At 42.3% G+C, this 18,685-nt stretch overlaps 1 protein-coding gene across 1 annotated transcript in view; it reads right to left on the bottom strand.

Annotated features, from left to right (window-relative positions):
- Positions 1-18,685, bottom strand: part of LOC107110907 (glutamate receptor ionotropic, delta-2-like) — a 1,200,243-nt gene that overhangs the window by 584,387 nt on the left and 597,171 nt on the right. The window contains 1 exon segment of the mRNA XM_015411751.1: positions 11,381-11,665. Coding sequence (XP_015267237.1) covers positions 11,381-11,665 — 285 coding nt within the window.

Genomic DNA, 18,685 nt, shown 5'->3' with positions numbered 1-18,685 from the left:
CCAGTCTGTGGCTGCCTCCCAGCATCTGATCATGCCGGGGAGGACCTGCGCAGCGGCTGGGGGGATCTGTCTAATACCACTGCCGCGTGTCTCTTTTGGTGCAGCTCAAAAAAGCCGCACTTTGGCCGCGCCTATTTCCCCCAGTGTGACCGGGGCCTTGGTTGACTTTCCTCAACCAGTGTCAAAGGATAAGGCCATGGCAGTGAGCAAGAATATGGGTGTCTAAAATGGATGGACTTTGTTGGACCAGAATAGACCAGACTCTGTTTCACTGGCTAGTCTGCCTAACAGTTTATTTGTGAAGTCAGACTTGCAGTACTGTTAGTCCTATTTTTACATCACATCTATCACCTATCTCAAATCAGTGTGAAATGAAAACAACAGCTGGCTGTGAATATCTCAGCATTATAGCTGCACAACTGCTGGGCAGCTTCATGACATTCCTTGAATTTGAATCCAAGTCTCTCACAGTCAAATACAATGCATAGTGCCACATTTGCTACCAAGAACTAAGGTCACCAATTTACAGCTACCTGAATTTAGGACAAATCTTTCTCACACCTGAAAATATGAAACATACGTGTGGAGAGCAGAGACCCAGTGTCTGACTAGAACTGAGGAGCTCTCCTGGGTGACTAAGGCCTACCTGTCTCATACTCTAGTCTAACTGACCCCATAAGATATTGTAAAGAAAAACTGGTGGATGGGAGAACCATGTATGCTGTTCTGACCTCTTGCTGGAACAGTACGATAAAATGCAATAATAATAGATGGGAATATATGAGGAAACAATATTAGAAGACAGGGTATGCTCAAAACGACCACATTTTGATCAAGCCAATTAAAAGAATGGAACCAGGTCAAAGAAAGGCCAAGTTCAATGATAGTATGCAAGGATTTTTGCCAGTATCAAGTGCCAGTTTTAAATGTTTAGTGTTTGGCAGGGATGTAGAAGCTCTGTGACTGTCATAGTTGCCAGCACTGCAAAATAACCATGGACCTCATCAAGACTCTGGTTCATTTTGCAACAAAAAAAAAAGTTTGGCAAATGATATTTAGTTCATTTCTGTGCATGCTGACTTAGAAGTAACCCCCACTGAGTTCAATGGCACTTACTCCAAAATGAGTATATTTGGAATGCATAATGTGCACAATTATATTCGAGCACCAAGCAAAACACCGATTTCAAAACAGCCTAATCCCTGTTTCTTTTTTCTGCCAATAGTCTATCAGATTATTTCCTCCCCAGTGTTTAAAAAGGGGCAAGGCTCGATGCTGATATTCCAGGCTGTCTTGCCTGGTTCATTTAACTGATTTAAGTGTTCAACTGCTATTCCCTTTCATGGTATTTGGCACCAGGGCATTTTGAAAGTTGTATCTAATTTTTTTCTTAATTGTTTTTCAAGCGCTTACACAATTAATGACTGAACAGATTCTGTGAACACCCACCCAGCAGTGTTCCCTCTAAGCTGAGTTAGTGTGAGCTAGCTCACAGTTTTTAAGCCTCCAGCTCACACATTTTTATCTTGGCTCAGGAAGGATGGCTCCAGAGCAAACTAATTTAAGCAGTAGCCAAACTGCTCGCTCACAACTTTAATGCTAGTAGCTCATGAAGTAGAATTTTTGCTCACAAGATTCCACAGCTTAGAGGGAACATTGCCACCCAGTCTCAGCCTTCAAAACCTACAGGATGTTATCCTACCACAGCTAGAGTTCTTCCACCCCAAGGAGCCTTTCTCCAACATAAATGGCTTTTCCACTGTGAAGGGCCACTGAAGGTGTGGGAAGGCCTCAAACTTTGCTAAGTGGAGTGGTAGAAGACAGGCCAGCAAATGTAAGTCTCTATAATAGCAATTGCTTTTCTCCACCCCACCCTAAGATACTGAAGAATATCACAGACAAGGACAGATTTCCTGTCCATTATATTGTCTCAAAAATACCTGTACAATATAGAATAGTCACACAACAGAGAATGAGAAATCAGATAAAGTATATTCCCTATGAAAGGATTCTGCTTCATTCATTCAACAGAGAACATTTCTGCCTGTCTTAACACCAATAAAACATTAAGGCTAAATGTTTTCAAACAGTGAAAATCTTTTGACCTGAAACCTGCAGAATACCTACATTGTAAAATGGCACAAAACCCACCATTAAGGTTTTTCTCCATGATTGATTAGTTTCTTCGTGAAGCACTTACTGTGGAGGCAATGAGTATGCATTCCGATGCATTCTTAGCAAGCCTAACCTGAGAGTAAGCAGCATGGTGGAGAAAAGAGTTTTCAAAAGCCAGCCCTTTCTGCTTCTCTAAAATGTGGTGAGGGCCAGAATGGCATCGTGGTTAAGAGCAGCAGACTCTAATCTGGGAAAATGGATTTGATTCCCCACTCCTTCACATGAAGCTTGTTTGAGCCAGTCACTGTTCTCCCAGAACTCTTTCAGCCCCACCTACCTCACAAGGTGCCTATTGTGAAGAGAGGAAGGGAACGTGACTATAAGCTGCTTTGAGACTCCTTAAGTTAGAGAAGAGCAGGGAATAAAAACCTACTCTTTTTCTTTATAATGTACACAGGAAAAACCTGCAGCATGAAGAGCAATTCTGCTCATTGTGTTATCCATGGAGTATGGCTATTCCACAGGTGGATTCCTATACAGAGACTCATTCCTACACAGAGAACCAGAGACAAGCAACAGCAAGGAAAGTAAAATGTTGATAGGGCAAAGTTTCTAAGGTATTACATCCCAAATGGGTTAAAGAGGCAACCAGTAGTTAGTTCTCACTAGTTCATACTGATTATTCATGTAATTTACTTTTTATAGGGCTGGGATTCTGAGAGTCTCATGTCCATGCAAAAGAGGCAACTGATTTCCTTTCCCGGGGCAGCCTCTGACACTTGGTAAAGCACCTCTCTGGAAGTTTCCCCCCTTTCAGGGAGCTATGGTGGGAAGACAGGGTCTTGAAGGATTCCATGAACACATCATCAAGTTCACATAATCCTTTGGGTCCTAGCCTCTTTTGTTTTATGCAAACAAGATCATGAGAGGACAATATGATGCTTCTCTTAAACATTTCACCTTGAAGAATGAAAACATACGTATAAAGAAGCACTGAAGGAGCGTAGGGTTTATTGCTATTAAACTTACAAAAACAGTCCGAACTGCATAGAGTGACAGTTGCTGAAAATAAGAAATTGTCCAGAAGACTTGCCACTTCTACAGTTTTCCAGGGTAAGCTATCTGGCCAACCTACAGGTAGTGAGAAGATGTAAGTCTGCCATCCATCTATAGCTCATGTCTTCCTGTTCCCATATGTAATCCTTTAATGGAAGAACAATACTGGGTGCAGGTATCACAACTGCATAATGGAATGGGCACTCCATGAAATATTGTCCCTTCTCTGTAGGGTTCCCCTCAATGAAGCCAGGCCACCTTACATGATGGTGCATGAGCACACTTTGCTTCCACCACCACATTTTCCTTAGGTGCCAACATGATGTGACATTGTATATCATTAATGCATACTGAACAAAATAAAAGGGCGAGTTCAAGGAAACCATTATGGGAAAACAATACCTGTCTGAGACAGACCAACTTTAACCTATTTCATTGTATCCCAAACTGCAAAATGTACCACTCAATGGGAGCCCTGGAGGATTAAGCCAGTCCCTTATCTACACAGCTACATCTCTTCATCTGCATAGACCAGTTGAGCTCAGTTTCCTGGACAAACTAAAGGATGTCTCAGGAACTAACTCCCTACCTAGATAGATATGTTGAAACCTTATTTACTTTACATTTAGAATGGATACTCTGTTTCTTTATTAGTTGATCTTCTTTACGTCATCCCAAATGAAAATTTTATTTGAATGTGCCCCATCAGCTAAGATTTCGTTTATCTCAGGGTCTTTATTCTGAAAGTTATCTTTCAGAATAATTTTCCTTTCAGCTAACTAATTAGGACTTATATGGAAATAATGTCTTTCAAAAGCTTATATTTTCTTTGTTGGCAAGAGAATTGTACGTAGACTGGAGTCTTCTATCAACCAGAAATAATAGGGGCTGTTCTCTGCCCCCTCAATAAATTAAATGAATAGGTCCAGTTGCATTCAAAAAGAATTTGGACTACTTCACAGAGCAGAACAGAATGCAAATAACATTTTGTCCTGCAGAAATATATAATTCCAAATACAAATTATGCTATATCACTCCTCTAATGAAAGGCAATCATTGATAGTCAAGATAAAAGTCAAATGCAATTCCAGTGTGTTGAACTTAAAAGCTATGACACTGATAAATGGATATGTAAATGAATGCAGCCTCTTTGTATGATATGAGGTATCTGGATTAGCATGCTGTTTATTCTGGATTTCTGCCCAGTTTTGTTGTAGCAAGATTTATCGTAAACACCAATGGCCTATTTTATTTTATTTTTTTTATCCAACAAGTCTATGGCTAGACATAATTTCAGTAATGCAAACTAAATATTTCCTTTTAAAATGGTGAAATTAAATAACTTGGACAAGGAAGAGGGATTATTTCCAATAAACGTATAAACAATTCTTCTGATTGCCCAGTAGGGTTGCCAGGTCCTTGGTCCTTTCTAGATTTTTCTGCCCTACACACGAAGCACATGGGGCACAATGATATCACCTGGAAGTGATGGCATCACATCACCAACATCAGGGGGTGATGCTCTTGTTTTTTGGGTTAAACTCCATGGTTTATAGCCAATTTTACCATAGAGTTTTGTCCAAAAACTAGAGCATTGCCATGCAACGTCAGAGATGCGAAGTGATATCATCCTTTCACCTTTGGGCCAGTTGGGGCAGGATTTTCTCCCGCCAGTCAGCTGGCCATTGGTGGGGAAGTGCCTCGGAAAAGCGTGGGTTCCCCTGCCCCCAGTGGGGGTCTGGCAACCCAATTACCCAGACACCAGTTATTTATTTATTTAAAGCCTCCTCGTGCACACTGAAGTTTTCATTCCACTTCCTGGGTCTCAGGGGTTGATTGGCCTGTAAGGCCACTGGGAAAAGTCCCAGTGAGCTGAAGGCCTGGAAGGCCTGAAGGGGTAGCCTATACCCTGTGTGGGGCAGGCACAAGTCCACAGCCTGCTAAAAATTTTTTAAAAGAATCCAACCAGGACATAAAACATAAAACACCAAGCAGCTTAAAATGAGTTTTACAGATTCCAGGTTAAAAATCCATTGTAACAATGTCATTATAAACACCTTCTTAATTAAAAGCCTGAGTTTAAAAAAAATGTTTTGGCCTGTCTCCTGAAAGAAAGTAGTGTAGATGCCAGATGGTGGGCATTCCACAGGTGAGATGCCACCACTGAAAAAGCCCTATGTCTGGTCATCACCCATTTCACCTCTGTAGGTGGGGCACAGAACACAGGGTAGGCTTCCCAAGTTCCCCCGCGGGGCGGGGAAACCCCCACCCCAGAGGCCTGTTCCCCTGCCCCACCAGATTGGGCCCCGGGGGGAACTCCTCCCTGATGTGCGCATCACCTGGAAGTGACGCGACCACGCCGGGCACGCTGGGGGCGGGGCCACGGCCATCTGAGGGAAAACTCTATGGTTTTCCCTTGTATGGCCGTGCCCCGCCCCCAGCGTGCCTGGCGTCGTCACATCACTTCCGGGTGATGTGCATGTGGCGCGCGCGCACACACCAGATGCCGGCCAGGAAGCCTCCGCTCCTGGTGCAGATCGACTTGGCAACTCTAGCACAGGGCTTGTGAGGAAGATCTTAGGTAGTGGGCTGGACAGTATGAGAGGAGGCAATTCTTAAAGTACCAAGTACATTAAAAGAGGAGGGGAGAGAGTCTGATACAAAATGGATGAAATTACACTTTTGCCATGCATTATTCAGCTATTGCTGTTGCTACAAGCATTATTTTCAGAGAAAAACTAAGGCATTTTGGAATTAAAAGTGATGAGTGATATACCTTAAACAAAGCAGGGAAGACCTGATTAAACCAAGGACAAACCACCACACCCCTCAAGAATTAGCCCACTGTGTCAAAAGAAAGACATATCAAAACATAAGATGACCAGCAGAACCATATAAGAGAGATAATAAAAAAATAAAACGTTATTGTCAATGCATGAGGCATGATGCGAAATTTCTTTAAAAACAACACGACAGAATTAGAATTATATGAACCTGCTAACGATGGGGGAAACTGTATTCATGGCGCCTATGCTTGTTTATGCATCATTTTCTCCCCAATGGGAACCCAAAGCAGCTTTCAATGCCATTCTCCCCTCTTCCATTTAATTCTCATACCAATAATCCTGTGAGTGAGGTTAGGCTGAGAGAGACAACCTGGCCCAAGTTCACACAGGGAGCTTTCCCAGCAGAGTCAGGTTCATGCAGTACCTGGGCCTCCCAGATCCTGGTCCCACACTACACGGGCTCTCTATAAACTGTCTACAGAGGAAGTTCTCAGTGAATGATGCTGATCCACTTGCTTGTGGTGTGAGAGTCAATGGGGGAGATGGTTTATAAAGAGCCACTTTAAATTCTGAACTTCATAAAACTTTAAAGGGTCAGCAAAGAATGCAGTTGTAGTGGGAAGAAAGCAATGGCATTTTTTTTGTTAAAATCTAAGCGCTAAATTTCATTCGCTCACATTAAATATTAAAATATATTTAGCATAGTATTGCTTTATTATGTAATTCGTATTTTTTACATAGAGTTTAATCTCTTTGCATGGTTTAAAAATGCCATTTTGGGTTCATTTTTTCTCTCAGTGAAAATTCCATTTTTTTTAAAGGCACCATGAAGAAGACTTCTAGAAAATTAAAACTAAGCTAGCTTGGTACTTTCAGAATTATAGTTAGTCTAACAAAGGAATCATATTTTGGTTACTAATTGGACATTTCCCCAGTGTGTTGAAGACCCGAGCAGCACCAAGGTTCTCTGACTCAGAGGGGACCCACCCTCAGTGCCCATGTGCCAAAGTGGCAAAGCCTCCTGCTCCATTGCTTGACTGAGATTGGGTCTTTAACAGCCCACTGCCTGACAATCAGCTGAGAGGCAGCCTTGAGCCAGGGGTGGGGAAAGGAGATGAGTCACAGCTGGGGTGTGCCATAGGAATTGCTCAGATCCCATGGGAATTCCAGAGGAGTAGGGCCTCCAAAGGGACTGGCCCCAGGATGAGCCAGGCCCTTCAAAAGGGAAAGGGAAAGCAGCCAAGCAGGACATGTTGGCTCTTGCTCCTGAGGTTGAAAGGAGCAGGGTCAGGAGAGAGGTGGAGAACAAGGGGGGGGGGGGACCTCCTTCCCTCTGTTGTGGCTGTGAGAGGGCACACAGTGCCTCCTCGTGCCAAGGATCTGTCTGAATTAGGTAGGTCTTCTACATAATGGACCAAAAAGCCTGATGTTGGAACTGTGACAGAGAGTAATATTTCACTTTATTGTCTTTTTTGTCCATTCCTCTGAAAATCACATCTCTCTCTTGTGAGACAAAGATTCCAAATGATGGTTGCATCCTTTGCCAATCTCATAAATGAGAACACAAGTGGAAAATGGAGATCAGCCACAGATGCTAAGTAGACTTTGGCTACGTATCAGCTCTTAATGACTCCCATCTTTTACAACTTGATATTATACAAGTGACAATGTGTGCTGACACATTGTTTTCATTCATTAATTGCTTCTTTCTTTGAATTTTGTTCAGACCTGACAGAAGAAGGAAGAGTGCAAATTAGGTCACTAGGTGATGCTCAGTCCTTTATGGGTTTCCTGGCAACAGATATACATGGCTTCCCTTCTGTCTGGACTTGTCAAAATGTTTTGAGAAAGCATGAAAATAGTTGTCTGCCAGATATGGCCATGGAACTGCAAAGCAGCCATGTGCTGATCTTGTGCACTTGGAGCAGAGAAGTTGCAAAGAACATAATGGTGCTGAGACAAAAACTAATAGGAAGAAGGAGCGATAGAATGAGGCCAGGGAATGTGTGAAAGATTGGGAATTAAGGAACATCATTCACAAGTTCCTGTTCTTACTCTAATTCTGGGGTGCAAAACTAGTGGCCCAGTGGAGCCGTGGTGTGTGGCCGGACCCCCAACCCTCTGCTGAACTCTACCAAAGTTATTGGGAGGGGGAGATCAGGACCTTGTCTTCCAGCTGGGAGCTGACATTCTGTTCCTTCCTCTCACCTTCCCTTCTGGAACCTCCTCAATGTATCCCAGGTGGGATGGGGGGAGGACGTTTTTAAGCAGGCAGGAATATCAAAATGTCAACTCCCACTAAGCAATTTCTAGTCAGCTTAATAAGAATTACAGCAAACTATATATGACCTGGATGGTTCAGGCTAGTCCAACCTCATCAGGCCTTGGAAGCTAAGTAGGGTCGGCCCTGGTTAGTGTTTGGATGGGAGACCACTAAGGAAGTCCAGATTCTCTATGCAGAGGCAGGCAATGTCAAAACACGTCTGTTTGTCTCTTGGCTTGAAAACTCTACAAGGCTGTCATAAGTCAGCTGTGACTTGACAGAACTTTCCGCTACCATATATGTTTGTAGACTTTTAGAATTAAAGTTCTTCTTATCTGTATTCAATATGACAGCCAGGTCCATTCTCAAGTGGTCTGTGAGAGTTATTCTTCTAAGATTTTAATAGATTTCCTAATTTAAGTTTCAGGAGTGCAGAAGGTTTCAACTGAACATTAGAAGGCACTTTCTAATGGTAACAGCAGTTTGACTATGGAGCCAGGTATCCCTAGGGTAAGTGGGTCGGCTTTCCCTCACTGGAGGTCTGCAAACAAAAGCAAATACTACCACCTATCAGGAATGCTGTAGCTTGGATTACCTGCATTAAGTCAAGGATTGGACTAGATGGCCCCAAAAGCCCCTTCCAATTCTGTGATTCCATGATTAATGCTACAGCAAACTCTAGTATTCAGAAGGGAAGTATTTTTAATTATTCCCACAGTGACCCCTTCCCTAACTATCTGAGCACAAATACTGGTATCCAGCTACCCTGACTGGAATGGCAAGTTGTTGAGTTGTATGGCTGACAAAGATTCTTTATGCTTATACACTTTATACTTATATTTGAAGTGACACAAAAAAGGTATTTTTCTATTGAATATATTTCTTTTGAATGATATTTTAACTCCATATCTAGATTAAGGCATACAACTATTGTGTACCTGGAGCTTTCAAATTACCATTTTTTAATGCAAACTGATCAGTTTTGGAGGCTTTCAATTAAAAGAGCCAGAGGAAACCCACTGGCTTGGGAACCATAGACAATTGGTTCCATCACCAGATCCCTCCAATAATCATTGCAAGCTAGGATCGAGAGCAAGGGAGAAGTCCCCAGAAACTCTCAGAAGATGAGAAGAAACTATTGGATTCTGAAGATGACAGCTCAGAGTAAAACGTCCCTCCCCCCCTTCCATTTTTAATCCCCCTCAATTCCAAATACAGCTGCAGGTGCTGCTTTTCAGAGGGTAAGAATGGTGTGGGGGAGATAAAAGTTCTTTAAACCTTTCTTCTTGTACCATGTCCCTATTGAAAACTGTCATCTCTAAGAAGCTTGGGGGGGGTTGGGGATGATCTTTTTCAGAAACAAGATGGCAGCAGGGGGAGGGGCTAAACAGCCCTTCTTCCTTCACTGACCTTCCCTGCAGAAAAACTGCTATGGTAGCTGCACTTGGGCAGGGAGGGAATGTCTGTCAAAAAATGTAACATGTAGTTTGACTCTCAGATCTTTCCACTCTGGAGCTGAAACAAACCTCTCAACCGCCACAAGCTGCTTCTTTCCCAAATGCCCCAATGGAAATAGCAAAAGGCATACTTTAAGGCCATTCAATGGTAAAACAATGCAGAACCACAGATCCAGACCAGAGAATTGTCCATTTAAACTTCTTCCAACATCAATTGAAGGACAGGCTCTGGGCAGTCATCAGGTCCTGCAGAGGGTTATAGTAGTTCAGCTGGAATTTGGCCTTTGTTGAAACAACTCCTGTAGTTTCTTGGAGCAAGCCCCAAAGAACGTCTCCAGTAGTCAACAGCATCTGTTCTTTTCTTTTTTTAGATCTGCTCCCTGCTGAGACATTCTAAGTGCCTGTTTGCTGGCTATCCTGTGCTTTAAATATGTTAATCCTGAGTCACTGTGCAGTATTTTATAGGCGCTCAGGCTCCATCTACATATCATTTGGATAATACACTATCAAGAAACCATGGCAGGAGTCCCCAGTCTTTTTGAGTCTGTGGGCACTTGTGGAATTTGAGAGGGAGTGGTGTGTGCCACCCCAAAATGGCTGCCATAGAAGGCAGAGCCAAACCCAAACTGACTTCCATGGGAGATGGAGTCAAACACAATACCTCTCTTTGTTCTACAAATGAATTGCAGAAGGGGAACAACCCACATAATCCAAACCAGAGAGAGAATGTAAGTGCACTGTGAATGATACACCTGTGGAGGAAATCTCTCAAGATGACCCCAGAAAATAAGAGAAGCCATATGCTGAAGAGAAATAACTAAAGCACCCTCTTATGGTTTTAGCCAATCTGACCTAGGGGGAAAAATTACTTTGCAAGCCCACATGCACAAATGAAACACATTCACAAAGCTATCCAAGGAAAATGAGTGATTCTGAAATTCATGCTGCTGAGTTAAATCTCTAGAGGGAGACTCCTCATTCAATTCACCAGCATACAATACTTTCCCCCTTCTCGACAACTGTAATAGGACTTAGACAAAGGGGCAAGTGTGTTCCCTGCTCCCACAAGACTATTTTAAATTCCTTCTCCTCTAAGGACAGAATAACGGGATGAAGATTTGTTAAATTATGCTGTCTAATTTAAAAGGAAAGATATCATGTGTGCTGCCCTCTGAATTGCCATTATCCATTTCAGTAGGAAACATGACACTGGGAAGATGACAGATGAAGAAAGATTGGGTAATTTGCACACATGAAGGCTCATCTTGGCTTTCCTTTAAATTGGCTCCTAGGTCAAATCCAAAGCCTGTTTCAGCTGAGTTGCATATTCAGTCCCCCCCCCCCCCAAATGTTCTCAGGCACATAAAGAACATTCACATGTGACACGAAGTGCACAAAAGGGTTGCAAGCGTGCTTCTCAGCATCAGGAAAGGGGGGGGGAATCCCCTGAATGTCTTAATTTGGCACTTATCAAAAGAATTATCAAGCAAAACCATAAAAGTTGACGACGGTTTTCGGAAAGCGGGGGGATTTTTTTTTTTTTTAATGAAGGATTATGTGAAATGCTAATGCTGTCATAAAATGCTCCGAGAGGAGTGTAATCTAGTGGAAGGTTTTAAGGATCTTAATGCAATTGCATTTAATGTTATTATATGCATTTAATGATAACAATTACCCCCCCGGTACACACAGTAAATGCTTACCATACTCGCTATCATAAAAAATAATGAATTTCTGCCAGGCGTATTCTGTGACCACCCTCAAGATAACATCGTTGATGTAGACAGGCGGGCGAACAAAAAGCGTGTAGTCATCATTCCTATTGCTCCTGGTGGTCCCACAGCCACTCCTTGGAGTTCCAGCTGTTGACCGTTGGATGAAGAGGTGAGGGATGTGCATAGCATCTGCCAGGGATTGGAGGGATCCAGCTGACGTACACCCAATGGAACTGACAAGTGCCAGGATGCCATGGTTCATTAGGTCACAGCCTGCAAGAAAACACAATGATATTCAAGATGACATGGGCAATTCAGTAGACACATGCCTTGTTGGGTATGAAAGGGGCAAGATGGTGTGCCCTGCTGACACAAAATACCAAGGGCTTGCTGACTTGCAAGTCAAGTGCGAAGAGGCTAGAGAGTTTTCATTAATTCAATGATCTTGTCTCCTCTTAAAAACAGTCCATTCTGAAAGTCTGCATAGTGCCATAAAAGCCATGAGGCTTGTCTATTCATTTCAAACTGCCAAACATATTACCGCTAATGAGAGCTATAAGACTGGCTATCCTTCACAGCCTGGAAGCAGGACACCACCAGAAAAGGAGCTACATCTATAAATATAGCCTTCTGAGAACTCGTACAGACATTAGTAACATAATTCAATATTAAATTAACTGGAGTTCCCGGGGAGATAAATACTTCTCGAAGTCCAACATGCAAAGCTCTGGGAATAGGATATTTGCATTACGTGTGGAGAGATTTTGAAGGGATATTGGCTCAGAGTGGCTGTCAGCTTTTGAAGGAAGAAGATTGTGTGTGTATATTTGTCCAGAAAGAGTTAAAAAAAAAAAAAGAATTGCTCTAGTACTATGAAGGAAATAGCAGGCAAACCTTCATCTCCTGCTAAGGTTAATTCATACCTTATTTTCACAAGTATCATCCCATTAAGAGGGATTGTCTGAGATAACCACTTCAGTTGGAAGGATCTGGACAACCTGCAAACTGCAGATGTGGGATTTCCTTACCCTTTTGAACACCTGGACAAAAGATACTGTGCTAAATGGCAACACAGACCTTACTCATTAAAAATTAATGGATAAGAATGACTTCTGAGTACATGGGTAAGAATTATGTATTGTATAGCTCACTGGTAGACCATATGCTTTGCATACAGAAGGTCTCAAGCTCATTCCTTTGTATTACCAGTTAAAGAATTTCATGGGTCAGGGGAGGAAAGCACTCTGCTTAAAACTCCAGGGAGATATGAAGCTGCCTTATACAGAATCAGACTATCGATCCATCAAAGTCAACACTTTCTATCCAGACTAGAAGCATCATTCCACGATCTTAGGTAGAGAACTTTCACATAATCTACTATCTTATCCTTTGAACTGGAGTGGAGTTTCTGGGAATTGAACCTGGAACCCTTTTGCATGCCAAGCAGATACGCTACCATGGAGCCAACTGCCCCACTTTTGAGTTCCACATATGTTCATTAAATAATTATAACTGTAGAGCATCAAGTTACAATCAACTCATGGCAACCCCAGTATCATGGGGTTTTTAAGGCAAGTGATGAGCAGAGATGGTTTGCCACTGTTTTCCTCTGCAACCCTAGACTTTCTTAGTGGTCTCCCATCCAAGTACTAACTGTGGCCAACCCTTCTTAGCTTCCAAACTCTGATGAGATAGGGCTAGTCAGGACTAGTCAGGTTGCTGTGTTCTTTAACCGTATGTCAAACTAGTCAAAAATCTGCACAGAACATTCTTAAATTTACACCAAAGGAGGCATATATCTACCACCAGCCCGCTGGTTATTTCAGGCAAAAAAAACCATTGCCCCAATTAATGTATGAGACAATACTTGGACTCCCCTCTTCCCATTTTGCTCCTTTAGAAAAAGTCCAATCAAGATTTTTGAGAGCTTTATTTCAGGTACCTAGTTGTGTGTCCAATGCCAGTCTACGTCTTGAGTTAGGTTTGGTTAAGGCGGAGGCCATGGTAAGCCTTGCCTCCATCAATTATTGGTTAAAATTGTCAAACCACCCAAAGGGTTTGATAGCTTTACTCTTACAAGACAATTTTCAGCCCTCTTGGGAGAAGTATTCTAATCTGCAAAATATGAGCTTCTCTTTCAAATTTGTTCTCTGAATGGGTTATGATTGAGCTAAATCAATGATCAAACAAAGGTTGCTTTATATAGAGTGACAAAGAGATATTAACAATGTCCGAAACGTCTTGACTCCAGAGAAGTTTAAATATGTTCTTGCACCAGCACCTTATCTCTCCTTCCTGGAGGTACCCAGTCAAACAAGAGCATTTACTTTGGCGAAATGGCGAGTTCTCCCCTCTGCAGTTTTAGAGGGGAGATATAAAAAGACTCCCATGAAGGAGAGAACCTGTACATGTGGCACCAAAGAGGTGGAATCAGTTGAACATGTACTGTTTTACTGTAACTTTTATCAGGAAGTTCAGTTAAATATAATTTCCCTTCTGTTTAATAATTATCCACAGTGTTCTGATGTTGATATTTTAAAGATGCTTTTAATGGGTGCTAACCATCAGGTCACTGTTAGCTACACTAATTTTTTTTCAGCAGCTTGTAGAATTTGTCATGAAATTTTATGTTTGGATTTTAAATTTTAGAGATTTCTAACTATTGGTAATTGGTTGAACCAATTTTATTTCCCAATGATTTTATTGTATAGCTTTTGCTTCCAGTTTGTACTGGTCATTGGACGGACAAATAAATTGATTGATTGAAATGTAGCAAGATGGCGATCAGGTTGTCAAGCAAGGGAAAGACAACAATCCAGATTTCTATATAACAGTTTCAGACACTTGAAGGTCTAGTCTGGACAGACACAGTATCTGTGTGAAAAATCTGAATACATCCTGTTACATTAGTAAATAGAATTCATGTTTGCAAACTGTAGTTCAGAATATCTGCAAGACTTGGGGAGGGGAGAGTACAGGAAACATGGAGTTGTTTATGCAAAAAGTAACACCTTGGAACTAATGGTCCAGTTAATGAAGGCTGAGCAACAGCAGAAAATCTTGAAGTGCTCCACTAATGACATCCACATTAATACCAGAGGTGTTTATCATGATTAATGTTACTGCAATTGATAAATATCAAAGGAATTAATAATGATTAAGCCTATAATTTTGACACATTACCCCTGTGAGAAATAAGCAAAGGATGAAGTGTTTACTCTGGCTTTCTAACAGAGTTAGAAGCCAGAGTGAAGAAGCAATGCAGAGTAACTTTTGCAAAGTAATTGCACATGAGCTAAGGTTTTCCACACTCAATTTACATCTGACCAGCAACATGGCCAACTGACCTGTTCCTACAGATTCTGTGCAAGCAAATGCACATCTAACGAACTTCTGCTTCAAACTCCCTGCTGCTTTCATGTATAGATGTGCTATAAACTCTGGCCAGATGCATACATTTTGGTACTCACATGTTTAATGTGTACTACAAGTATGTAAATACTGCTTCAAGGACTTAATTCAAGTCCAGGTTTAGGCCTAGTACACATTTTCAATACCAGGGAATGTTGCAGTTGTAGAACCTGTAGAGTATTACAAAAATAAATGCCTTCGTGCACAATAATTTCTCCACCTGCAACAAACAAATCAGTACTGGCTGGTGGACAATATTCCACAGTTTCATGCAGATGTATTTACCAGTCCTGTTACCCAGGACCCGTTCCTCAGCCTTCATCCAGCATGGTGTACTGTTTATGAGTGGCAGACTCTAATCTGGTTTGATTCCCTATTCCTCCTCCACATGAAGCCTGCTAGGTGACTTTTGGCCAGTCACAGTTCTCTCACCATTCTCTTAGCTCCATCTACCTCACAATGTACCTGTTGCAGGGAAAGGAAGGGAAGACGATTGTAAACTGCTTTGAGACTCCTTAAGGTAGACAAAACTGGTGTATAAAAACCTACTCTTCTTCGAAAAACCGACTCTTCTTCTGCTACTTGGAGGTGTCGGTGATTCCACCTTTAAGAGAGCAAAGTATTTCCCCTACCCATCTATAGCTCTTCTGCTCTTCTGTTAATCTGGAAATAATGGTGCATTCCTAAACAAAGTTACACCCTTCTATGGATATTGGAGTCAAACGTTTTAGGAGGAATGCAACCTACTTAGAACTGCATTGCAAGTAAAACATCTTAAGCGTATTCATACACATTAAAATCTCTCATCTGTGGAAGTCCTCTTGCCAAACACCCATATGGTGGATGTCAAGGTTATGGGTGTGCATTCGGCTTTGCCGAATAATAAAAGCCAATCTTATTCAGTTTTTATTCAGGGAGGGAGGGAGGGAAAGTGTCAGTTTCAGTGAAACTGACCAGCTCTGCCTTCCCATCCTTTCCCCAGGAGCCCCCGGCCATGGAGCACCTGGGCAAGCTGACCCTTGGAGGGAAGGCAGTTTAAACTTGGAGGGAAGGCAGTTTAAACTGCCTTCCCTTGGCTTGCCCAGGTGCCCCATGGCCATGAGGTGCCTGAGCAAGCCGACCCTTGGAGGGAAGGTAGAGAGTGACACTGACCAGAAGTTGAGCCTGGGGAAGGAAAGGCTTCAGTGCCATTATACTCTATGGGAACTTTCCCCATAGGGTGTAATGGTGCCGAATATATTCAGCAGTACCGTTTTTTCCTGAACCCCAGTATCTTATCGATATTGTGATTTGGGAAAATCGGTATATACCAATATTTTAGGGGCTTGGTTTACCCGAACCTGAAAAATACATTTTTTTTATGTGCACACCCCTAGTAAAGGTGATGCACATTGGGACCAAAAAAAATCCCAACTGTAGGCTAATGGGGTCTGAATTTGCCGAGACTAAGATGGAAAAAGTTCTTGGGATCATAGTAGATAGCTCAATGAAAGTATCAACCCAGTGTGCTGCAGTACTGAAAAAGGCAAACTCTTATGGTAAAGATTATTAGGAAGGGGACTGAGAATAAAAACAGCCAATATTGTAATGCCTCTGTATAGATTTATGGTGCGGCCTCATTTGGCATACTGTGAACAGTTGTGGTAACCGTATCTCCCTGGAAAAATGTACAGGGGAAGGCAACCAAGATGATTAGGGGGTTGGAGCACCCTTGCTATGAGAACAGTCTGAAGAATCTGGGACTTTTCAGTTAGAAAACAGATGACTAAGGGAGGACATGATAGAGGTTTATAAAATTATGCAAGGGGTGGAGAGAACTGACAAAGAGAACTTTTTCTCCCTCTCCCAAAACATTGGAACTTGAGGGCATCCAATGAAGCTGATGGGCAGTAGGTTCAAGGACAGACAAAAGGAAATACTACTTTACACAAATAGTGATTAAAATGTTGCCAGAGGATGCAGTGATGGCCACAGGAATAAACAGCTTTAAAAGGGGATTAGATAGATTAATGGAAGATAAATTTGTGGCTACCAGCCATAGTGACTGAGGGGAACCTCCACATTCAGAGGCACTAATCCTCTGAATCCCAGAGCCAGGAGGCATCATCAGGGCAAGGCCTCTATGCCCCGTTGTTGGGAGCCAGGAGACATCATCAGGGGAAGGTCTCAGCCTCTATGCCCTGTTGTTGGACCTCCAGAAGATGCTAGACTAAATGGACTATTGGTCTGATTCAGCAGGGCTCTTATTATGTTCTTAAGGGTACGCTGATGGAGCTATCTAGTGGAAATCTGCATAAACCCAATGGCTTAAAACTGTCCCCCTATGTATCATGAGTCACTATCAGCAAACTGCACTGTCCTTAGAACACAGAAATGTGCTAAGGCTAGCTAAGGCTCTTGTTAATGAGTATCTAAACCTTTCCAAACATTTACCACCTTTATCTGCTTTAACATCACAACTATGGACAGACGGATTTTAACGCCAGTATTACATATACATGCCAAGCAGTTATTTGTTTTATCATTTGGAAAGAAACACTTCATGGCTTTTCTGTATATGAAAATCATTAGCCTTATTTTTAATAACACACAACGAATGCATACTTGCACACATGCACACACTTACATATTGCCCCATATCCCAAATTTTACACTTTCTAAAAGCAGCTAGAAAAAGGCAATGCTAAGGATACATTTAGCACTTTGTCACACAACACATTTTCTTCCCTCTCACAAGTTTGAATTTTTATTACACCAGCTGATTAATACCAACTTATCTTGTTAATTATTCAGCATCTAAGCTCCTTTCCTTCTTTTCATGGAAAACAAAGAAAATTAAGCAGGCTATATTTTTAGTCACTTTACAGTCATTTTTTTCCTATCTAATTCTCAAAAGGGAAATGCTGCACTATCGAGGTTGCAAATCTTTCTGAGAACAGCTATTCCTTTAAAAAAATAATTAAAATTTTGCATATATATCTCCAAAGTCATGGTTCTCTCTCAAAGTAAAGGTTCCCTTGCTCGAAAGCCAGTCAAATCCAACTCTAGGGTTGCGGTGCTCATCTCCATTTCAAAGCCGAAGAGCCAGCGCTGTCCGAAGATGTTTCTGTGGTCATGTGGCCGGCATGACTGCGCAGGCTCCGCTCCCCCTCTTGGAGCTGAGGCTGCACCGCAGCCTGCCTTTTCTCGTTCCTCCTCACGAGGAGGCAAACGCGTCCCTCAGGAGGCATGCTGGGGCTGTCTCCTGTAAGGCCGGATTATCTACTTGCAATTTCTCGCTTTCGAACGAAACCAGCTGCCACAGGGAGACTAGTTTTGAGAATAAGAGGAGTCCTGATGGATCACACCAGTGTTCAATCTAGTTGAGCATCCTGTTTCACACAGTGGCCAAACAGAGCACAGAGGCCAAGGTCTCCCACAGATGTTGCTTCCTAGTTCCAGTATTCAGAGGTTTAATGTCTCTGGATGTGGATGCTCCCCAAGTCACTTTGGCTAGCAGCCATTGATGGACCTGTCCTCCATGAAGCAATGGGTTGGGGCTTCCTTTACTGAGAATTCATGTGAACCCTCAGTGGAGTCCCAACAGCACACCAGGGTCTGAGAGACCTGGTAATAGGGTTGCCAGGTCCCCTCGTCTCTCTGCTGGGGGGATTGGGGGGGGTGTTCCAGGGGGCAGTGGTAAAAAGTACCACACAGTTGGATGGTTCCTCTTCCATCAAACTATGAGAAACCACTTCAGAAGTCTTCTCTGAAACAACATCAGAACTACAGTATTCTAGCTCTGGAGACTCTTGGATAACACCCATTCCTTGAGTCTAAATCTAATCCCCCTTTAAAGCTATACACACATATGAGTATATGAAGATATTCAGTTGCCTATTG

The sequence above is a fragment of the Gekko japonicus genome, unplaced genomic scaffold (assembly GCF_001447785.1).
Source record: "Gekko japonicus isolate JY-2015 unplaced genomic scaffold, Gekko_japonicus_V1.1 scaffold229, whole genome shotgun sequence".
Classification (NCBI taxonomy): Eukaryota; Metazoa; Chordata; class Lepidosauria; order Squamata; family Gekkonidae; genus Gekko; species Gekko japonicus.
This window is presented reverse-complemented; position numbering and strand designations above follow the sequence as displayed.